Consider the following 25,300-nt stretch of genomic DNA (forward strand, 5'->3'; position numbering starts at 1 on the left):
CGGGTTCCTTCAACCATTCTCTAAACTTTATAAGATCCTGTGCCATTCTCTTCACTTCATTCATTGTCTTTCCTCTTCCAGCAGCTATACTCTCTACATACTGATTCCATTCCAGTCATAGTCGTCCCCTGCCTCGTTTTCCTTCCGGTCTTGCCTCCATAACTTTCGTCTCACTCATCCGAGCTACATGGCCATTACCATCCTATAGTGAGGTCCACGTTATAATGGCAGCGAATGAAGATAGAAGAATAGCGATGCCGATTCTCTGCATTAATTATATTTATACACTGTCAAAAACATAATTGGCATCGTTGAGGACCTAGAAAAGGATAGTACCACCGGCTTTGTCGAATGATAGACAAAGATAGCAAAACCAAAGTTGATGGAATACTGTCATTATAACGTGGACCTCACTATGGGGTTTTTCGTTGAACAGTGGTAATCAGTTCCTCCTGTTTTAATGTTTCTCTGATCACCCTATTTCTCACTCTGTCTCTTTTAGTTTTTCCAACCACCCTCCTTAGGTATCTCATTTCTGAGGAGGTAATTCAACTCTTGTGATTTTCTATCATTGTGAGGCATTCTGTTCCATAGAGTAGAACTGGCTTGAATATTGACTCGTAGGCTACTACTATTCAAGCATCACTTGCAAATATTTGCTTATGAAATCTTTATAAATTTGGAATATAATTCCAATAGCTTTTTCTTCAATTCTGATAGAAGAAGAACCGATTTTATGATTTTGTCACCATTATGTTGAAGGGATTTCACTTATCCTAACTCTGCTCATGTCCTTCTTGAGATTCTATTATAAACTAGTCAAACAAACCAACAATATTGATTATTTAACTGTTCATTTTAGTTCTATACTAAAATATACCTTAATACATACATCAAGGTGATAGCATACACCTAATAAACATGATGTTCATTTAGTCAATGGTAGTAGGTATCAAAATATTAATTTCCGGTCATAACATACCATTTTCTCATACATTTTATAAAGCTACCTATGAGGGACAGAAGCCAATGTAACGATTTCATATCAATGCTGGGATGCTGGCGAACATTCATTTTTTTTATTTATTTATTCATAGACAATAGATGCAATGCTGGTAAAAACAACAGGCATTTGCCCAAAACTGCTTTAAACCTTAATTTGAAATACACGGTCTAGATGTTATGTAAATAATAACTTAATTCACACACTATTTTAAGTCCAAAAAATGTATGTGGGTACTACAATAATTTTGGATTTATCAGATTAATGAGGTTCAAAATACAAATCCAAACCAAAATCTTCCTCCACAATCACAAAAAATATTAAAAATTCCACTTAAATCCACAAATTATACTCATGTTAAAATTTTAAACATGTTAAAAAAATAATTATTATTCAGAACCAATGTGCACTCAATAAGATCAAGTGCACTTCAAAATATCCAAACTTCCAGTAAAATGGAAACATTTTGTATTTGACTGCAATTGTAGATCCTCAAAATGACCAAACATTTTATAAAATGAGGAAGTTTTGTAGATGTTCAAGATGCCCAGACATTGAACTAACTGAATTAAAGCACTGTCGGTTCACGACTCTTCCCTGGTGAGTTATGAATCTCAATCATGATTAAAATACTAGGATGAAGATTTTTCGAGGACCACTTTCTATTTGTTTCAGTTTCAATTATTTTTTGTGTTTTTTATTGTACGAAAATATTATTCTTATGTATGAGTTCTTGTAAGAGTATGTAGAACTGACAGCAGATTGTAAATCATATTGTTTTGTTTTTTATGAGGAATACAGAACTTTTGAATTGAATGGGATGCCCAAACTTTGAATATGCTTCTTCTTGTGGTTTCTATCCATTGCGGATATTGACAACCATCTTGGCAAGCCTAATACTAAATACTAAATCTTGGCTAGCTGAACGGAAAAACATAAGCTGAACTCTTCCGCATGGCTGTGGACAAAATTAGGCTTGCCAAGCTGACTTCCGTAACGGATAGGAACCACAAGAAGAATCATATTCAAAGTTTTGGCATCCTATTCAATGTTTGAGTCTGAATATGCTAAAATGGTGAAATATTCTGAAAAATTGTAGGTGGATACGGAAGTGGCCAGCCACCAGTGGCGCTGCAGTGTTGGAGGTGGATATTCCGACCGGATACAGTCTGGTGGAGTCGGAGGCAGAGCGGCTGTCTAAGAGTGGGGTGCATCCCTCCCTGAGAGACGCAAAAATTGTCGACGGAAAGACTGTGTGGTTTTTCGATCATGTGAGTCAATATTATACAGTACTACTTTGCCTATCGGCGGAGGGCCTACTTTGCCTATCGGCGGAGGGCCTACTTTGCCCATCGGCGGAGGGCCTACTTTGCCTATCGGCGGAGGGCCACTAGACTACAATACATAGAAACATCAAACATTTTTGAAAATGTATTTTTTCAAAAGCAACAGATGCTTTTTGTATCTTTTCAAAAGCAACGATCGTGGATCTGTTGCATCCAAAAAGATACACAAGGAGCTTCAATGTATCTTTTCATAAGCAGCAGATGATCTTTTGTATCTTCTCAAAAGCAACGTGTTGCATCCGAAAAGATACATTGTTTTTTAGAGTTAGTACCTTTTAGCACAACATTGCCTATCAGCACTAAGGCGTTGCACTCTTTGGTTGTGGGTTCGAATCCCGCTAGTAGGCATGGACTCTCGTCATCTCATTCCATGAACTATAAAAAAAGCTCATATGGGCATCATACACAGTTGAGGAAGATGATTGAGACTGAAAAATAGCTGACAAATTCCCGGGCTGACAATAGATAGCTTTTGAATAGTAGCGCTCCTCGAATATCCATCTAGCTGTGTCTACCCTGTTGTTAATATTTGCAGTAGCAGAAGTCTTCGGGGTGAATTACAACATTTAATTTGGATGTTCGTTTAATAATAATAATAATGAGAAGTAGCGTCATAATTCCAGTTTTATCATGTTATTATTTTAAATTATTTTCCAGGTGGATAGGAGAATGAGATGCTTCAATCACACCGTTAGACGCTGGTTTCCTGTAGCCAATATGACACTTCATCGCCAGGCTATCATCTATGAAATAACGGCAAGAGGTAGAAACCGTTCCCATTATTCAGTAGAAATAAGACATAACGTACCGTATTTTACCTAATTCAATTTACAGGCATCAATATTTCATATTAATAGCCTAAAAATTTACTTTTCACTAGTTTTAGTTAAGTTACTTCAAGTACCTAAATTTCATGTTGGCTGAAATATTGGAGATGGTCACTTTATAAAAGTTAGCCAGAAACGATATAGACTATTGAATGATTATGAATCAAGTCAACATCATGCAGAAAATAATAACTCAGCATAATTTTAATGCTCCATCTTTGCATTCATTTAGGGTGTGTGCACACAGAGGTCAAGAGTTCCGAGCTCCAGCGGTCTTAGAAGGGTATAGATGTACAAATTGATATCTAAACCTACTTTCTCTTGAGATCGTTCTCTGTGTGCACACACCCTTACACAATCCGTGAAATTCCTAATTCATTTGGATTTCTAATGAGCAAGCAATGTTTGGAGTTTCATCAGGGATTCCAAATCTGTTCAAACTTCAACTGTGTTTTACCGGTAGGCCTACTAATTTGTTTATAATACCAAAGAGAAACAATAGCGTAAAAAGTTATCCCATGGTATAGGGAATTTATGTCGCAACTTTTACTGTTATCTCAAGCCGATAACTGTCGATTATTGTCGATTCATACTGTTTTTCTGGGGTGATAGTGTATAAACGGCACAATTTGAGAGACTATCAGCGTCACACAGCTGCATAGGAAAGAGCTACGTGAACTATCGTCTTGGGATAACAGTAAAAGTTGCGACATAAACGCCCTATACCATGGGATATCTACTTACGCTATCGTTTCTGATATGTCGTTTATTTATGTTTATATTTCGTTTATGATAATACTCCATATGTATTTATTTGTTGGTCTGAAGCAAGGATCAATTCAACTCAAATTTTATGTCCTTAAAACAATAGAGTTTTCAACAATTATTCTTATTTATTAGTTTCAAACTAATATTTGGATCCAAGATTTTTTCTCACCAAAATCTTGCCTTGACCTAAATGAGCTTGTCCAGACCTGATTTATTCCAACAGTAGACCTAATTCTATTCAATTTCAGTTTCCATCACGGGATTATTATCAACGACTAGCAGGTAACCCGTGCTCCGCAAGGGTCCAATTAAAAACTCTGAAAACTTGAAGAATTGAAAATAGGTCTATAGCAATCAATCCTCGGTAAATAAATAATAATCTATATGCAAAATTTCAAGTTAATCAGTCCAGTAGTTCAGACGTGATGATGCGTCATTCGTGAATTTCATACCCGTATTTGTTAATGCAAGTTCTTTTATTCATTATAATACTACCTAGCTTACCCGGCGAACTTCGTACCGTCAAAAAGTCAATGTTTGAGTCTGAATATGCTAAAATGGTGAAATATTCTGAAAAATTGTAGGTGGATACGGAAGTGGCCAGCCACCAGTGGCGCTGCAGTGTTGGAGGTGGATATTCCGACCGGATACAGTCTGGTGGAGTCGGAGGCAGAGCGGCTGTCTAAGAGTGGGGTGCATCCCTCCCTTAGAGACGCAAAAATTGTCGACGGAAAGACTGTGTGGTTTTTCGATCATGTGAGTCAATATTATACAGTACTACTTTGCCTATCGGCGGAGGGCCTACTTTGCCTATCGGCGGAGGGCCTACTTTGCCCATCGGCGGAGGGCCTACTTTGCCAATCGGCGGAGGGCCTACTTTGCCTATCGGCGGAGGGCCACTAGACTACAATACATAGAAACATCAAACATTTTTGAAAATGTATTTTTTCAAAAGCAACAGATGCTTTTTTGTATCTTTTCAAAAGCAACGATCGTGGATCTGTTGCATTCAAAAAGATACACGAGGAGCTTCAATGTATCTTTTCATAAGCAGCATATGCTCTTTTGTATCTTCTCAAAAGCGACGTGTTGCATCCGAAAAGATACATTGTTTTTTAGAGTTAGTACCTTTTAGCACAACACTGCCTATCAGCACTAAGGCTTTGCACTCTTTGGTTGTGGGTTCGAATCCCGCTAGTAGGCATGGACTCTCGTCATCTCATTCCATGAAATATAAGAAAACTCATATGGGCATCATACACAGTTGAGAAAGATGATTGATACTGAAAAATAGCTGACAAATTCCCGGACTGACAATAAATAGCTTTTGAATAGTAGCGCTCCTCGAATATCCATCTAGCTGTCTACCCATACAGCATTTAATTTGGATGTTCGTTCGATAATAATAATAAAAAGTAGCGTCATAATTCCAGTTTTATCATGTTATTACTTTATTATTTTCCAGGTGGATAGGAGAATGAGATGCTTCAACCATACCGTTAGACGCTGGTTTCCTGTAGCCAATATGACGCTACATCGCCAGGCTATCATCTATGAAATAACGGCAAGAGGTAGAATCAGTTCCCATCATTTAGTAGAAATAAGACATAACGTACCGTATTTTACCTAATTCAATTTACAGGCATCAATATTTCACATTAAAAGCCTAAAAAGTTACTTTTCACTAGTTTCAGTTAAGTTACTTCAAGTACCTAAATTTCATGTTGGCTGAAATATTGGAGATATTCACTTATAAAAGTTAGCCAGAAACGATATAGACTATTGAATGATTATGAATTAAGTCAACATCATGCAGAAAATAATAACTCAGCATAATTTCAATGCTCCACCTTTGCATTCATTTGGGGTGTGTGCACACAGAGGGCGGTCAAGAGTTCCGAGCTCCAGCGGTCTTAGAAGGGTATAGATGTATACATTGATATCTAAACCTACTCTCTCTTGAGATCGTTCTCTGTGTGCACACACCCTTACACAATCCGTGAAATTCTTAATTCATTTGGATTTCTAATGAGCAAGCAATGTTTGGAGTTTCATCAGGGATTCCAAATCTGTTCAAACTTCAACTGTGTTTTACCGGTAGGCCTACTAATTTGTTTATAATACCATAGAGAAACAATAGCGTAAAAAGTTATCCCATGGTATAGGGAATTTATGTCGCAACTTTTACTGTTATCTCAAGCCGATAACTGTCGATTATTGTCGATTCTTACTGTTTTTCTGGGGTGATAGTGTATAAACGGCACAATTTGAGAGACTATCAGCGTCACACAGCTGCATAGGAAAGAGCTACGTGAACTATCGTCTTGGGATAACAGTAAAAGTTGCGAAATAAACGCCCTATACCATGGGATATCTACTTACGCTATCGTTTCTCTATGATAATACTCCATATGTATTTCTTTGTTGGTCTGAAGCAAGGATCAATTCAACTCAAATTTTATGTCCTTAAAACAATAGAGTTTTCAACAATTATTCTTATTTATTAATTTCAAACTAATATTTGTATCTAAGATTTTTTCTCACCAAAATCTTGCCTTGACCTAAATGAGCTTGTCCAGACCTGATTTATTCCAACAGTAGACCTAATCCTCTTCAATTTCAGTTTCCATCACGGAATACTTATCAACGACTAGCAGGTAACCCGTGCTCCGCAAGGGTCCAATTAAAAACTCTGAAAACTTGAAGAATTGAAAATAGGTCTATAGCAATCAATCCTCGGTAAATAAATAATAATCTATATGCAAAATTTCAAGTTAATCAGTCCAGTAGTTCAGACGCGTCATTCGTGAATTTCGTAACCCGTATTTGTTCAAGCCAGTTCTTTTATCCATCATAATACTACCTAGCTTACCCGGCGAACTTTGTACCGTCATTGTGAATCATGAAACTTATTTATTTACAATCAATATTTTCATTCACATCTCAATACGGACTTCCTATGTGCTCAAAACCACGGTATTAAGATGAAAACGGTAGGGGTCATGAAATGTGTGCGCAGTGGCCAGCCAGCTAGATTGCGTCATCGCCACCAATCGAGGTTTTTAACACCTACTGGCAATTTATGAAATGTATTTGTTTAAAACAGATGATTAGTTAATGACGTCAGCTACACCGGGAATATAGCACAACCATGCGCGTGACACCTACCTTCTTCTTCTATATACCGTGCTTAAAAGTACCGTTCACAATTTTATCACAGAGTGATGTGTTTATTACAGTTGGTAAGTTTAGATGTTGAATCATATTATCACAACATGATCTTGAATCATGGTGATCTTCTCGTTCAACGTTAGCCGCTCGGCCGACAATTTCGAAAACATAGGTCTGTAAAATTGATTAATATATAATAATTATTAGCCCCCCTATTAAAATTTCTGGTCAGAGACCATCCCCAATAATCACTCAACATATTCCCAAAGTTCCACGCCGTTCTGTCAAGTAGTTTTCGAGTCTATAGGGAACAAAGAAACTAACACACAAACAGACATTCATTTATATATATATATATATATATATATATATATATATATATTATATATATATATATATATATATATAGATTAGACTGCTATATGTCGTTTCAAAAGTATTGAGAGTGATTAACAGTAATATGTTGACTATATATTTGTTGACAAATATATACAAGTATATATTTGTTGACTAATATATTATGCCTGTAAAGTTACCAAATCTTGTATTTTCATAGCCATGTTTCGTTTTGCAGAAACATTCGAGCAAATTCTCGTCAACTCGACACCGCTGTACATTCTGAACATATGTGAGGTGTGTGGGTCCTACCAGTGTCCCTACTGCCCTTACTACAACAAATCCACGCTTCCAGCCCCACAATTAGCCATCATTCTGGCAGCAATGGTGCGGCAAATCTGTTGCTTTTTCATGACTGATAATAAATACATAATTCTATGATCTGTGTGTTTGGTAGTGATTGAGAAACCAGTGTTTCGTCCAATTTTGCTAGTTTCCTAAACAGTAGATTTCCAGACGTTGGAACTAAGAAGTGTGCTATTTTTTGGACGCAACTTCACACAGTAGAGACCTAGAGGTTTTAATAGAAATGAGCTTTCAAGCAACGTGATAGCTGTAGCCTCCTTGAATTCAATTATTCTACTTCTTATACACCTTCAAGCACTTTGGTAAGACCTAAAGTTGAAATATTATTCACCTACCAAATTCCTAATGCGCCATTTTGAGCACTCGACTTCACAATCAGTAGAGGCCTAAATGTTCTTATAGAAATGAGCTCTTAAGCTTCCATGTGCAGCCATTTTATTATCTGCTTGGCCAATGAACATGCAACAGTGATTGTGAAATATCCACCAGTTGATTGAAGTCGATTCTTCGTGAACTCACTCCTTCAGCAGTGATTTTTTCTCCAATGTATAAGCTTACATGTTTGAAGAATAACACATCGGACTTCAAAGTAAAAATTAACAATTTGCTCCAAGACAAGACTTAAATATAATATGAGTCATATCAGGATTTTAAGAAATCATGCCACGTCTGAGGAGGCAAACGACAATTTGAATGCAGCAAAAATTGGTTTGTGTTTTGTTTTTTGCCTCTTGTTTGTAAGATATACCATAGACTTTGTGTTTTTGGAAGATGGCACCATTGGTAAAGAATCATCTGAAACTTTTTAATAAATTCATGATATTTTTATTAAAAAATAGACAATATCATAGTGTTTTATAATTTTTGTTATTGGTGTTTGATAGGTGATAAACTTTGTGTAGCACAGTCAAAGATGGTATACAGTGAACACAATGAGATCGTTATCTATCTTATTGAACTATGCTGATTTTAATTGAAATTGGGCGTATTGTTACACTGTAAACTTGTACCTATTTCTACACATATGTAGACGGAGCATAGCTGTATGCTTGATTAGTGCGATTCGAATTCCATTAGCTGTTGAGGTGGAGAGGTGACATCACTCATAAACATAGTCGCTATTTCATATTCGTTGAATATTCTATTTGATGAAAACTAGAAATATTCGACTGCTATCGAATCCAGGAGAATTTTGCATGATGAACTTGTTAGGTTTCCTCACAATTTGGATAGTTTCAACTGAACTTTCAATGGTTGATGCAAAAAATCTGCTGAATTTAAGTGATCTTATTGACTCTCCATTAGGCGGCGCCAGCTATAACGGCTTCTGGAAGTCTGGTGAGTGTTAGCAAATTCTCAACCATTTTTATACTCAAACTAAAACTCATTTCATTCATCAAAAGCATATTCACAAAATAATAGTGCAACAATAACGAATGAATATGCGTGGATGATTTGTCCGTGTGCAGTGAGAAGTCGAAATAAATCAGTCAGTTAATAATGGTTTGAATAATGAAAAATATTAAAAATTATAAAGATGTTTTCAAATCAAGTAAAATGTGAAAGGAAAAAATGTATGATTACATTATAAACATAAAATTGACAATAATTTGAGCTCAACGGTGCATAGGTGTTTCACTTGGTGTTTCATAACTTTATTGTAATATTTAGTGGAGGAAAAAAATCACTATAATGGAGATGAATATTTGAAATGTAGTGCTGGTTGCATATACGGCCTTTACTAGGAGTTCTATTCATCGAGTGAATTCTTCTTTGCTTGAAATTTGATCATCAATCTAAAACGTTCATGGAATTACATTTCATACATAACAGTTTTCGAATATACTATGTATTTCAATATGTTAAATTTAACTCAAAATCATAGAGCTTCAGAAGAAGAGTGAACTATAAGCTGTTTGTAAGTCTGATTAGGCAATTTTTGTTAGTGAAATTATGATGATGAAGATGACTCTCATAGCGCCAGAGTTCACATAATTTTCTCGAATTCATTCTTGCAGTCATCATAGAATTTAAAAGTATGATGTTTTGTTTTCAAAGGTACTTTTAGAAAAAAACAAATCCTCTTATATCCATTTGTGATTTTTATTGTATAATTTAATATTGATTGAGGGTAAAGGTATGTAGATTTGTAGGTATGCTGTCAATGAATAAAAAATTATTTTTGACTTTTCAAAAATAAACCGTCATCCTGCAATGCGGCCGAAACACTTCCAAGCCACCCATCTCGAATGACAACAACGCCAAGCTGTAAGAAACCATCCTGCACTGCGGCGCTAGGTTTAGGATTGACTGAGCCACAGTCTTCATTATCGTGAAATTAGATATTAGTATTTTGCTGAGGGTGAACTACTCTTCTGCTTAATTCTTTGCGTTTCAGATGTTGATTTGGCCAAAATTTTACCGGGAAACGCTGTGGAAACGTTTAATGTAGTAACCAAAAAGAAAAGTACAGCACCTGGAGAATCTTATGTGAGTAAATTACAATGGTACTATTATCCTCATGATTTTGCCTCACTCTATCAGTGAGAATAGCTCTCTCTAGTGCTATTGGATTATGATAACTTCAGTTACATTCGTAGAAGAGGGATAAAAACGTTTCATAATAACGAAATGAGAACGGTATTAGAGTCGTTAATTGTATTCATTCTGTATTCTCAATTCTATTCTTTACTGTACACTATTCCAATAAACTTGAGTCATAGGATCATTGATTTGTCGCAATTCTGACATATTTAGTCTGCTCTTGAGGACCAGAAGTACTCAGCACCATTGAACTAGCGGTAGCGAAAAATATCTTATAGAGAAAATAACTGAGTCTGTCCAATCCTAGATCACTGCATGACAAATATTCGAATTCCCCTCCTTACCATTGTTCATTCCATTCATTCATCCATTTTCCGTATCTCCATTTTACATAATACATATTCATCATCTCATCTCAACATTACCTGTTCTTTAGTATTTATATCGTCAATATTACACAATCAATTTCTAAAATTTTTATTGAATCACATTCTATAACGTTTGTTCCATTTTTCCATTTTCAATAAATTATTAATGCAATATTGTATTCACTATTACTGATTCAAATATTATTCATTCCATAATTCTTGGATTCAAATCATCTAGTTATCAACTTATCAAGTGGAGTTTCTCATCTAAACATAACTTCAAGTTGCTTGAACTACTATTACAATATGTGTAGCCTATACAGAGAGGTCTGCTATCAAAAGGTGCGTACAGATTCACGCGCCGCGAACATGAGCAATTCACTTTTAATGAGCTGATGCCAAGACTTTTATATCTGTATCGTACCGTTTCTGTAAAAATACAGATATCAGCTGATTAAAAGTGAATTGCTCATGTTCGCAGTGCGTATATCTGTACGCACCTATAGACTTTAAGTATATCCATATTATTACATGAAACCATCATACGATTCTGTGACTCGAATTTATTGGTAAGTATTGATTTGTGTATTGGTGTGATATGATTTGTAATATTGTTTTGGCAGAATGAAACTGATTTGTATATTATTATAAAGAATTACTATCTGGAATTGGAGTTCTGAAGTACCTAACAATTTTAATTCTAAAACTTGACTAGATATAAAATTCTTTCAACGACGACATTCCTGGATAATTTTCAATTTTATTAATAATTTTGTACGGGAGCTGAATAATATCAGAGAGAAAAACAATCATAATTTAGTATGCTATCTCATAGCATACGCTTTCTATGCATGAACGCTATTCATGCCATCTATAGCTTACTGTATGCTATATTTTCTCTATCTTCTATCTTCTATATATAAAAGCGAAATGGCACTCACTCACTGACTCACTCACTCACTCGCAGAACTAAAAATCTACCGGACCAAAAACTTTCAAATATGGTAGGTTCAGTTGGCACTTTAGAGGCGCACAAAGAAATCTTTTGGCAATATTTTGACCCATAAGCCTGCTTTCCAATTTATCAAAGATTATGGAGAAGATAATAAAAAAAGAATAATAAGCTATTTGGAAAAATTTAAAATACTCCATAAAAATCAATATGGCTTTCAGGCTGGTAAAAACACTCAGGACGCCATATCACATTTAATATCAATAGTAACGGATAATTTTGTTAATAGAAAGAAAACACTCACTGTATTCCTAGACTTGTCCAAAGCATTCGACACAATACCACATAGAAAATTGTTGAAAAAGCTAGAAAATATAGGAATTCGAGACAGACAATTGCAATTATTTGAAAATTATCTAAAAAACAGAGCACAGGTCATTACTGTTGGAAATGAATCTCATCAAATTAGCTTAACAGATTATGGAGTACCACAGGGAACTGTACTTTCCCCAATATTATTTCTCATCTATGTCAATGATCTACTCAGGTTCAGCAATGAAGAGAGAACTCTAATTTCATTTGCAGATGATACCACAGTAACTTTTACGGGTGGGTCATGGAAGGAGGTGAATGACCTAGCAGTGGAGGGACTGAAGGTTATCAAATCCTGGTTAGATAATAACACCTTGACACTTAACTATAAAAAAAGTAATTTCATAACCTTCTCACCAAACATCAGTACTCAACCCACAAATATAAACCTACAAATACATGCCTCATCCTGTGTTTCGTCCACATCTACCCCATGCCGGTGTCCATTGCTGGGAGAAACTGACCATGCTAAATACCTTGGAGTTATAATTGATGCACATCTAAGATGGAACTATCACATTGATGATAAATGTAAGAAGTTGAAATACTTGATTTACAGATTCCATAGAATCAGTTTAATAAACAATAAGAGTATTGCAAAATTGCTATATACTGCATATGTTCAGTCCATCTTGCAGTATGGATTACTGGCTTGGGGTGGTGCGGCAAACTGTTACATAAATGGGTTATTTCTTGTGCAGAAGTATATAAAGTATATAATAAGAGCGGCTCTTGGAAAACAAAGACGTTTCCCGAGTGCTGAATTGTTCATAACATTTGATGTTTTGCAATTAAAAGAATTATACATTAAGAGTTTAATTCAACATGTAAAAAGGAAAAATATTGAAATTAATATTCGTGAAACTCCATATAATCTCAGATATCAGACAGTTGAACAGGACAGAATTGACCTAGAAATTTGTAGGCGTCAATTAAATTTTAGAGTAAATAAAATCTTACAAACAGTTCCTGATAATATTATTAAAATTAGCTGTGATAAACATAAGGCTGGTGAATTTCACGACTGGATAAAGGCTTATGAGCCCACTTGGTGAGCCCACTTGTGTGTGTTTGTCTATTGTCAAATCGTGTGTATAGAGTTTTTGAAATCTCCGTTAGTCTTTTTTTTTTCTTGTTTTGTTTCACTTGACTTTCATCTGTTTTTTCTGCAGTTTCATCTCCACATCCAAAATCATACGTCTAAAATCACACTGTTGTACGATAAAAAAGCAACTCGTATCCGCGCTCAGTTTTTTCTTTGCGGGTACTATATTGTTTCTGAAGTGTATTGATTTTTAGTTTAAAATGTTGAAAACATTATTTTTGTATTATATCATATTGTATCATGTTTTACTGCATACTGCTTGTTGTTTTGTACTTTTGGAAATAAATAAATTTCAATTTCAATTTCAATTTCAATAAAAAAAAAAAAAAAAAAAAAAAAAAATTAACTCTAAGGGTGGTTTTTAAGGGTTTAAAGTTCGTCTTTTGGAATGTATATTCTTCTTATTCCAATCTCTTAATTATAATATTGAAAAATGTCCATACCATATGTTAATATAGAACTTAAATCTAGAGAGAGTCCCTCTTCGAAACAGTTGTTAACTGGTAACTAAATTAATAATTTTGTCAGGTTGGCGTTAAGTTGAGTTGACTTTGTTAGGTTGGCACCAAGTTGAAGACTGAAATGCATTTATCGCGGAAAAATTGATTGGACACTGCTACTCCAATTAAAGCTATTCCTGGGAAAGTTATATTACTAGCCATCAGGCTCGCTTCGCTCGCCATATCCGTTTTGCCAGACGTTTAGTCTGGACACCCCACTGGATCGTCCTAACATATGATGAAAATGCTCAAATAAAAAATGCAGGCAAGCGAAGCGAGCCTGCTGATCTCATTCTTGGACGATCCAGTCGGGGGTCCAGGGGGCGGAGCCCCCTGGCTAGACGGATATGGCGAGCGAAGCGAGCCTGACGGCTAGTGATAAATAAAGTTATGGATGCAAGTTGTAGACTTGCAAGTGGAACAGGCCTGTTGATTTTTTTTTAATTTCCTGTGTACTGTTGCAAAGTGATGAGTTCATGACTGTATTTACTCTCATTGTACGACTACTGATTCAATTCATTGGTTTTCGTTGCTTCAGAGTAATTTCACAGGTTTTTTGGACTCGGCTTGGGATTCTGATGATCTACAATGGTCTTTAGTCCCACATAATTGCATTAAGGCAAGTTATAATAATTCATAGATAGTTTTAAGACTTGATAAATGATTTATAAAGTAGAGAACTTTAGTCAGTACTAGAGTATAAAGTCAGTATTATATAAATACTGATTCATTGTTGATGACACTGAATTCAAGTTCAGTACTACGATTAGCATTATGTGTTTTAGATGAACACGTTACCGTCGGTCCCGGCTACCTAAAAAGCAGTCGTTGGGTCATGTCAGAGGCCCTGAAATTGACTGGTTGCGACCCCGAAAACTCTGACACTAGACCTGAGCCAGCCATGTCACTCTATGCTATTATTTTATATAGCATTGTGATACACAGAACGCTTATATTATGCTCTATGATAAGTTTTCGTAGTAGAGATGATAAATTTTCATATGAGTAATACATGATTTTCGAATTTGACATGGTATCTCACACATCTGGAATACATTTTAAAGAGACAAAATTATTTAATATTCATGTTCCAAATCAGAGGCAACGGAAGTTTTTCAATAATATCATTTCATCATTCCTGCTCTGTTCACACGACACAAAATAGTGAATTGAACATTGTTCAATATCGTACATCTAGATATTGACAATTTCACTTTTTGGAGAGTTTAATTAGCAATATTCAAGTAATTTGGACAACATTAACATTTTATCAAAACTTTTGGAGAGAAATAGTACAGGCTCAGCCTAGTTTTTCCTTCAATGTCATAATTGTATTATGACTATAGTGTTTTATACAAATTATACAATAAAAATTAGAACAGTTTTGGGCTTAGGCCCATGGTACTTCTCTAGAAGTTGTGTTATGTTGAAGATTGATAAATAATAGATATTCATCTGTTTCTCTATGTATAAATTTATTATCGATTTCCAGGATATCAAGACATACCCTGCAAATATTTTTTGATTTTAGACTCTAATAGTATTCATTTGATTCAAAATTTCCTCGTTTATCCAAGTATTGTAGAGCGTGTATTGTATTTTGAAAAGTGGAAGTTACATAACCAACATTTTGATTCGGACAGTACAATATAAATTGGAAATGGGACAGTTTTGGGCATGAGCCAGTTGTGCCTTCTCTCATGTTAAGTATTTATGCACAATGTATCATTGAAAATATATCATCTTCTGAGAAAGTTATTCAATTTACTACAAATGACCAAAGATAACTTTTAGTTGAGTTATTTTCGGTCATTTTTGGTAAATTGAATGACTTTCTCAAAAATTGATATTTTCAGAAAAATTTTAGATCAAAAATACCATGAAGAATCTATCCTTGAAATCTCATGGTTTTATCTTTCACCGAACTTGAATTGTTCTGACAAAAAAAATTGAATTTTAGGCGCTCATATCTCAAAAAGTAATGATCGAAAAAAAATGTTTCCCTGAAAAAACTTTTTAATTTTGATAGCTTGATAGTATATAAATCGAAACACTACTCTGATAAATATCACCAGTGGGAAGTTTAATTTTAACCTTTGCACAGCCTTAACTCATGATAATTCTGAGCACACTCTGGAGTCAGAAATCATTTATTCTTCAGGATTATTTATTTTGCTGAATTATTTTTCAGGTATATACATATTCATTCTTATGTATTTACACTGTCATCGAAATCAAAACTGGGTGAGTCGCCATGATGCTTTTCTTGGTCCTCTTTTCGATGAGTCCCTAATGATTTTTTATCCTACATTTTAATGTGATAATAATCATCCTTCCAACTTGAATCCTACAAACTCCGAGCCGAGTTTTCTTTGCACGGTTTGTGAGAAAACTCTCGCTTTCCAACAGAGATACGAGTGAAATATAATAGTTGTTTGTTCGTAGTCCAATATGTGTACCGTACGTATAGGTGTTGGAATTAGAGTTGAAAGATGAATTCTGAATCAATGGATTTTGTAAGTTCATTTGAGTAGAAAGCTGAAAGTCACAAACTTTGGAAAGTTGAAATTTGGATGCCTGGAGGCTTTATCAGAGTTGTACTTTCAATTTACGCAACTTGGAATAACAAAGTTCACTTCTTAAAACCAAAACCCATGAGTAGTATTACATTCTTATAACTAGACATTTAATTGAAATTGATATTCAACTTACATTTCACTTTAACTTTATTTACGTGGTAGGTCCAGAAAGTAAGTTCCGTTTGGTAATAAAATTAAATTGTGTACAGATACAAAAAAGTTATTTATTGCACAAAATTCTACAACTCTTAAACTATTTTTCCACATACGGTAACTACCGAAATTTTTCAGACATCTGTCATAGAGTGGCACCAGTTTTTGTATACCTTCTTCATAGAAATTTGCCGCCTGTGTCTTCAACCAGTTGGAAACTACGTCCGTCATTGAACTGTCGGACCCATCTTCTCACCATTGAATCACTCATCGCACTTTGTCCATGAACATCGCAAATTTGCCGATAAATTTAACTTGGTTTCACTTTCCTTGCATTCAGAAAACGAACCACAGACCTGATTTCACAAGCGGCGGGATTTTCAATCAACACCGACAAGCACAACAAAGCGTATTGTCACAGAATAAGTACAGAATGGAAACTTGTAATAAATCGCCTATCTAACCAATGCTTTTTACATGACCCCAATACTAAACACGTCACGTGACCTTGGGAAGTTCCAATCCTGGTCTTCTGATTGGCTCGTAGCAGTGAACGAGATCAATTGATCCGGATCATTGAAGTGATCCGAACCTACCATCAATACTATTACAATGCGGCGCTTCCTAACAAGATGGCGGATTTTAGCGTCAGGGTACTAGCCAAGTTTCCGTACTGTATGTATACTGTGGTATTGTGGCTGACAGCGATCTCCAGCACCTTAAGTTTCTTCTCCTTGATACAGAGCGTCTACCGCGCATGTGCGGAACTGCGATCGCAGCGCTGCAGCGGATATAAATTGAAACGGAACTTACTTTCTGGACATGCTATCGTACATTCCTGGCTAGGTACCGGTACTTGGAATTGAAGTACTCCAAATACTTAGAATTGGAGTAATTCATTTGGAATTTATTCTCACAGCGAAATCCACTGAATTATTGCTATGAAATTTCCTTTTGACACAGGAAAATTACATAGTTTATGATGTGAAAATGATTTGATACCGTTTTTCCAGAATTCGTTTCCAGTGTTTATTCATCTTTGATCTTAATAATCAATTCTCAATATGCGTTTGGCAAGTGCACCTATCGATCAAACGGTTTTATAATTTAATGGAATATTTTTTCTAGTGCTCAGCACGTTCTCGCCGGTGGAGATCCTGTGCAAATTGCTCGGTTTGTAATCAATTCCCACGCAATCGTTTACGTGATTAATAATGATATGTACTATACAGAGCCGCCCTATTCTCCCGATACTGTGGTCAGGTTGACATTCACTGGGGTGCCAGGCATTATATTTAACGGAGTCTGCGACTGGGTTTACGAAGGTAATTGAAAATTAACCAACTTGCACAGTCAAGGGAATATTAATTAATAAATTGATTTATTTGATGAATATGTTTATGAAATTAATATAAATAAGAATAGAAATATAAGTATCCTTCTTAATCACTTGATAATGGCATCATATAGCCGAAACATGTTGTGATTGAACTATTTTAAAAAGGGTACTTAGATTTCTATTTTTATTAATATTTAAGAGTAGCCCTGAAAAAAAGACAGTTTGTGAAGTGTTATTCATTGATTTATTTTATTATTATATTGTAGTAGACTTCCATATTCAATGATAATGACTTGGAATTGTAATAGCCACTGATTCATCAAAATAATTTTAGAATTTGTAAAATGAGATGAATGGAGAGTTTATGATATCTCTCCAGGAGCTATAACATGACAATATAACTTGACTGATAACTCTACAAATAGCTCTGCAGATAACTTTACAAATACCTCTACTGAGAACTCCACAGATAAAGCTACACAGATATAGCATAGAGAAAAATTAGCGTAAAAATTAGTTTATGCTATCGTTTCTCCATGGATATAGCTACACAGGTAACTTTACAGATAACTCGACTATACACAATACAGATGACTCTCCGGGAGAGAGTCATGGACGACAGCTCCTTACCTTGGTCTTGTATGAGATAAAGTAGGTAGAAAACTGTGGGAAAATAGTTAAGATGTGGCTCCCAGAACAATGCCCATTTAAAAAATCTGGTGTGGCGCACTCACACAACTTTCCTTGCCGTTATGAAAATTTATCACCTGATGCTAGTGTTCACGCGCGCATCTCAAGTCTACTATTCAAAGATCCAAGCCAGCTGGTGACAGGACAATAAGGCTGGAGACACACGAAGTCTGCTATCTCTTCATAGTGAACTATTTGATAGAATCAACAGTTGCCAGCAGTTGTCAATTGAAATAATAACATTTCCTCGAATTTCGAGCTTATTTTAAATTTTAGGTGAAAAGGTTACTGAACATTAATTGTAGAGATTTTCATGCTCAATCTTTCCCATTTGAATTTTTTTGTTTAAATTGTATCTCAAGCCTGATAATTGTGGATCTAGAACCAAACTTTGCTTGAATTGGGCGGAGCTCCTGGAATTTCTACAGATATGGGACTTGTGGCATTTGATAGAGCTTATTAAATGACTATTTTAGGTATAAATTTGATCAAAATCGTTGGAGCTGTTTTCGAGAAAATCGCGAAAACACTGTTTTTGACAACATTTTCGTCATTTTAGCCGCCATATTTAATCGCATTAGATCGAAATTGTTCGTGTCGGATCCTTATAGTGAAAGACCTTAAGGTCCAAATTTCAATCATTCCGTTGATTGGTAGATGAGAAATCGTGTACACAGACACACACACTCATACACACACTCACATACAGACCAATACCCAAGAACCACTTTTTTGGACTCAGGGGACCTTGAAACATATAGAAATTTATAAATTGGGGTACCTTAATTTTTTCCGGAAAGCAATACGTCCCTTACCTATGGTAATAGGACAAGGGAACTAAAAACCACTTTTTTGGACTCAGGGGACCTTGATAACGTATAGAAATTTAGAAATTGGATACCTTAATTTTTTTCGGAAAGCAATACTTTCCTTACCTATGATAATAGGGCAAGGAAAGTGAAAAAGTATATCCAGCAGCTGTAGGGATATTATAATTGGTATCTGTAGAAGGAGTGGAGTTTATAAATTTGAATTGTTATGATTGTGATGGTAACGTGTATGAAGTCGAGCTGGGAGGAGTTTCAATTTTAGGATACGAGAAAAGAAGAACATTGAGAGAATCAAAAAGAGACTCAGATTTTGCTGAGAGTTTTTAATGAAAAATAACTTAAAATTTAAGGCTGAATACGATGTCGACTTTGGCAAGGAAAGCCAGCTAAGGCAGAGAGTGAGAGAATTAAAACCCGCTGAGAGAGATAGGGAATGCCATGACAAGAGCAAGATTCCAGGAAGAGATTAAATAAAACCAAAACATTCAAAAGAAATTCATTGAGAGAGAGAGAGAGAGAGAGAGAGTGTGTGAGGGGGGGAATATTATGACAAGAGCGATCGCGATGATTTATTAGAATAGATCATGAGAGTATTTATGGTACATCATAATAATCGCATTGCTTATAATATTATCCTGATGTCATAGAAGCTCTTATCTGATTATCGTAGCTACTATATATTATTATTATTTGATTAAGATATAGAATTATGTGACAAAACCACACATAGCCTTTAATAGTAGAGTGACAGTAGCTAATCAATTAATCATCAGCAGATCTGAAAGCTATCTGGTCAGAAACATTGAAGAGGATTCAATTTTTCAAGGACTGGATTATGAATTATTTCCATAAATGATTTGAAAATATCAAAAACCTTTCTAAAATATTCAAGATTCCTAGGAGTTTTCCAGGAATATTTGATCTCTAGTAAGGAATGAATGTCTTTATTGAATCTATTTTTCATTTTCTTGAGGATGAAGGAGATTCAGTGAATCGTGAGAATGAAAAACATTCAAAAGTGGGTCGCCAGAAATGAGTGGTTGGGAACCACTGATCTAAAAGGTTTTATCTTAAAATAAACATAGCGTATGCTTTCGCATGCTTTTTCTATGGTTTCAGCTCCAGATTCTTATATTAAGTAAATTTGTTTGCAGTATATCATAGTAAATTCAAATATTTTTCGTTCATTAGTTCTCAGAAAAGCCGAGAAAACGCAAAAAACCGTTGTAAAAACACAAATTTTGGATGGAACTGGAAATACCTACAGTACTGAATTTAAACATTTTTGCCCCATCATGAATATCATATTTCGTCATCTTTCCATGTTCCTCATTATGTCATTCTATATTCCTCTACACACATGTCTATGATTTGTTTTCAGATGAGATTTATGAAAAAACTAGAGCATTTTATTTTTCGAGTGATGGCGCTTTTATGAGCTACCTATCGTTTAATGATTCCAATGTACCAACAGAACACTATCCGAGTTATTCAGCATTTCTTAGTTTCACTATGTATCAATATGCGCAAGACGTGGCGACCAGAATTCCAAAGGTGAGGAACTAAGTTATTGTAACATTCTTTCAATCAAACTATTAGCATGGGGGGGGGGCGACAGTCGAGACCGACGACATTCGAGGCCTACGACCGTAGAGGACTGTTTTACAGTCCTCTACGGTCGTAAGCCTCGACTGTCGGGAGTGTACGAAAATTAGAGTGGCCTCAACTGTCGCCTAACGCAGGCAACATTTGAGGCCACTTTTTCAGGAGTCCTCTCCCGTCGTAGGTCTCGACTGTCGGGCTGTACAAAAATTAGAGTGGCCTCAACTGTCGCCTAACGCAGGCGACATTTGAGGCCTCTTTTTCAGGAGTCCTCTACCGTCGCTGGCCTCGAATGTCGCTGGTCTCGACTGTCGGGCCTGTACAAAAATTAGAGACTCGCTTGCAGCAAGAAAATGTAAAATGTGAATGTGTGAAATTGATAAAAGTTATTGATTTGTAACAGTAGGGATATTGATAGTAGAATAATATCCTACATCTATCATGAACTGAGAATTTGACATCAAAGTATCAAAAAGGTATTTACGAGTTTGAAAATTTCGTTTTTTATGATGAAGCAACTAAGGTTTATTTACAGTTGTAAAGTTGCAATACTTATTCATAATATGGAAGGAATAATGGGATATTATTCAATTGCTGGTAAATCCATACAAATTAAATGATAATATTCTTTTGGTGCTGTCTACCATTCTCGAGAGCCTAGCGCAGGCAACAGTTGAGGCCTCTTTTTCAGGAGTCCTCTGCCGTCGCAGGTCTCGACTGTCGGGGCTGTACAAGAATTAGAGTGGCCTCAACTGTCGCCTAACGCAGGCGACATTTGAGGCCACTTTTTCAGGAGTCCTCTAACGTCGCTGGCCTCGAATGTCGCCGGTCTCTACCGTCGCTGGTCTCGACTGTCGCAGGACTCTTCTGTCGTTTGCCTCGTTTGACATCGACTCATTAGCATTGGTTGAATAGGAACCATCGATATATAGCCTACACTTTTTATACTAATATTATTCTATCACTTGTGCATCATGACGCTTAGAGAGTCATTGAGAGATACTATTCATGAAGGATTGTTGTGGAATTCATATAAATTTCAACTCCACCAGCAAAATTTGAAAAAAATAATTTATAAGAAAAAAAAAACTATAATCAGTGAGTGATCTTGATGAAGATCAGCACCCTCAAAATTTGCAGGCAAAGGCCAATAACAGAGGCTCATAACAGGGTACCCATTGGCTCATAAAAGAGTACCCATTGGCTCATAACAGAGTAACCATTGGCTCATAACATTGTACCCATTGGCTCATAACAGAGTACCCATTGGTTCATAACAGAGTACCCATTGGCTCGTAACCATGTACCCATTGAATAGGTCTTCTCCAGATCTAAAATATATGTTATCTACTTCTTTGTTGAATTCCTGTTCTGCAATGGTATTAACTCTCGTTTCAAACTTCATGAAAATGTCAAAAAATTTTATTTTCATTGTGAAGTAACTCTGCATGGTTGATGAGAAACCGGAATCTTTTGTCAGCTAAAATATTTCTCCGATTTTCATTAAACTTTATTATTCTTCCTCATCATCATTTGGACATATTTGCATGTTTATTCAGCCAGGAACTCCTATCCCAGTGGCAAGTGTACATATAATCAATCTGAAGACTAAGAAGGAAATCGTCATAGATGGCTTACAAGCTCCTGTGGATCTTGTGACAAAGTATGTGAAAATTTATTTTATGTTTTATCAATATTTACCCATCAATATTCATTGATATATTTATTCCTCAATATTCCATCAAATCATCTACATTCAGAAAAGCTCAATGTGCTTTTGCCAGAATCTGTTTCACTTCCAATTCTTCACTAACCGTTGAAATCGAAATAATCTGCTGAACACAGAAAACCGCCATCTCATTTTCTACGACAGAGAATCTTCACTTATTCCATGATAATACTAGCATATTACTCCGATACTTAGTATAGTAGTTGATTCAGTTGATTCACAGGAAGGATGTTGAGAGCCCAAGGAGAACGTGATAGAGAGTAAATTCTCTAGATTTCATTCAATATTATTCAAAGCCAAGAAATACAGAAATAGATTTATAAATATTTGATTCACAATTATTGTTATTTGCGATGTAGAGTTAAGGTAGGCGCACACAGATCGTCATCAGACGGACGGCACGCATCGGATGGATCGGACGATTAGATTCGATGCATTGGAGTGCGCATACCTATCCGCATCATATAGGTATGCGCACTCTAATTGAAAACAATGCATCAAATCTAATCGTCCGATCCGTCCAATGCGTGCCGTCCGTCCGATGTCGATCTGTGTGCGCCTACCCTTAGCGTGATGATCAGACTTTGTCAGATTAGATCTCCAACAGAAGCACGGAATAAGAAAGGGAAGGGATGAGTGCATGCTGGGATATGATGCACTAAATAGAGCGAACATTCACAACATTAATAAAGGATGACGAATCCTTCCAGATATATAATCACGCGTTTTCATGCATACATAATGATGATAATAATAGTTGAAAATAATTCAATGATAAAAGTTTGGTGCAATTGGTTTTATTGATTTTCATTCATTTTCTGGTTTCACTCCTTTCAATGGTCATGTTATTCATACATTCATTCATGATCACTGCAATGTCTCTTGCTAATCTATGATGTAATTACTGTTTCAAGCAATGTCTTTGACACGAGAGATGATGAATAATGGTGTGCGTTCACAGAGAGCGTTCACGCTTTTCTAGTTGTATCAGAAGAATAATCTTCTATATAAATAAAAATCGAGCCTCAAATTTTGACTTTAAATAAATTTTTTATGTGTGCATTAAATTTGATGATTTTTTTAGTTGTGTTCGTTATGTTCAGGACCAGGTTTATGGCCTATCACATGTATAATCCGACCTCAGCACTCTTTCCTACGGTCCTTCAAAGTTTACATGTAGTCCTTATGGGAGAAGATTTGTGAGCTGGCCATACACAGAAATAAAAATCAGCTGTTATAATCATTGCTTCATACAACAGCCATCGGTAGATAGTACACAAGAGTGTGTGCTGCTCCATAACCGTCCATGTATTCTATTCTAAACGCCCCGACTAGAAACAAAATGACTGTTCTGTGTGTATCCAGCAGTGCGGCCTCAGGTTAAAGACTTACATGCTCTAAATACACTGCTTTGTTTCGAATAATTGTGCTGTCTTCGGTATTCAGAATTAATTGATTTTTGGTAAATCATTCATTTAGCAGTTGGAAAATTATCTATATAAATAAAATGCCGCATCGCGTCTCCTCAGGAAGTTTGTCATGAGATGCATTAAACTATTTGGCGGTACGAAGTTCGCCGGGCCAGCTAGTATGTTCATAATAATAATGTACCTACATCTAATGCCACCTGAGACCGCTGACTGTGTCTATACGCACCCTAATCGCGAAGCGGGTAGAGACAATAATTGGCATTAGCCCAAAATTGCTCAATGTCTAAAATAAAAATCTGGTGTGGCGCACTCACACAACTTTCCTTGCCGTTATGAAAATCACAATTGGATAATCACATTTTCTCGAATTTCGAGCTCATTTTCAATTTTTGCTGAAAATGTTACTGTACATTAACTGCAGAGATTCTCATGCTCAATCTTTCCCACTCGAAATTTTTTGTTTAAATTGTATTTGAAGCTTGATAATTAAGAATCTAAAATCAAACTTTGCATAGATGGGGCGGTGCTCCTGGAGTTTTTACATATATGGGGCAGTTGATAGAGCTTATCAATGACTATTCTAGGTATGAATTTAATCAAAATCGTTGGAGCCGTTTTCGAGAAAACCGCGAAAAACCCGGTTTTTGACAACATTTTTTCCATTTTAGCCGTGGTCTTTTATTGCATTTGATCGAAATTGTTCGTAATGGATCCTTATATTGTAAAATCCCGAATTTCAAGTCATTCCGTTAATTGGGAGATGAGATATCGTGTACACAGACGTACATACACACACACACACAACACACACACACACACACACACACACACACACACACACACACACACACACACACACACACACACACACACACACACACACACACACACACACAACACACACACACACACACACACACACACACACACACACACACACACACACACACACACACACATACAGACCAATACCCAAAAACCACTTTTTTAACTCAGGGGACCTTGAAATGTATAGAAATTTAGAAATTGTGGTACCTAAATTTTTCTTGGAAAGCAATACTTTCCTTACATATGGTAGGAGGGCAAGGAAAGTTGAAAGTCAAACATAAGAATAAAATTTGTTGAGGAAACTAATGAACTGTTTTTGCCTACCTTAAATTGTAGGGAGAACATTGCTGTACAGCTGGACTGGGTAGATGAAAAGAATGTGGTTGTTGCATGGGCCAATCGCATTCAGAACTATGTTGTTACTAATATGTGTGATGTCACGACCAGTAAATGTCAAAAGGT

At 35.8% G+C, this 25,300-nt stretch overlaps 2 protein-coding genes across 2 annotated transcripts in view; both read left to right on the forward strand.

Moving 5' to 3' along the window:
* Positions 1–1,520: 1,520 nt before the first annotated feature.
* On the forward strand, positions 1,521–7,892 carry LOC120348824. The gene is made up of 4 exons (XM_039422912.1): positions 1,521–1,603; positions 2,103–2,274; positions 5,410–5,515; positions 7,690–7,892. Exons 1-4 carry the CDS (start codon positions 1,521–1,523, stop codon positions 7,890–7,892), a joined length of 564 nt encoding a protein of 187 aa, XP_039278846.1.
* Positions 7,893–8,833: 941 nt separating this feature from the next.
* Positions 8,834–25,300, forward strand: part of LOC111054236 (venom dipeptidyl peptidase 4) — a 32,760-nt gene continuing 16,293 nt past the window's right edge. Inside the window, exons 1-8 of the mRNA XM_039424757.1 lie at positions 8,834–9,155; positions 10,216–10,307; positions 14,197–14,277; positions 15,850–15,902; positions 17,519–17,715; positions 20,631–20,803; positions 22,411–22,514; positions 25,175–25,298. Of these exons, the coding sequence (XP_039280691.1) occupies positions 8,966–9,155; positions 10,216–10,307; positions 14,197–14,277; positions 15,850–15,902; positions 17,519–17,715; positions 20,631–20,803; positions 22,411–22,514; positions 25,175–25,298 (1,014 nt within the window). The 5' untranslated portion in view covers positions 8,834–8,965. The remainder of the gene's footprint in view (positions 9,156–10,215; positions 10,308–14,196; positions 14,278–15,849; positions 15,903–17,518; positions 17,716–20,630; positions 20,804–22,410; positions 22,515–25,174; positions 25,299–25,300) is intronic.

The sequence above is a fragment of the Nilaparvata lugens genome, chromosome 3, assembly GCF_014356525.2.
Source record: "Nilaparvata lugens isolate BPH chromosome 3, ASM1435652v1, whole genome shotgun sequence".
NCBI classification, from domain to species: domain Eukaryota; kingdom Metazoa; phylum Arthropoda; class Insecta; order Hemiptera; family Delphacidae; genus Nilaparvata; species Nilaparvata lugens.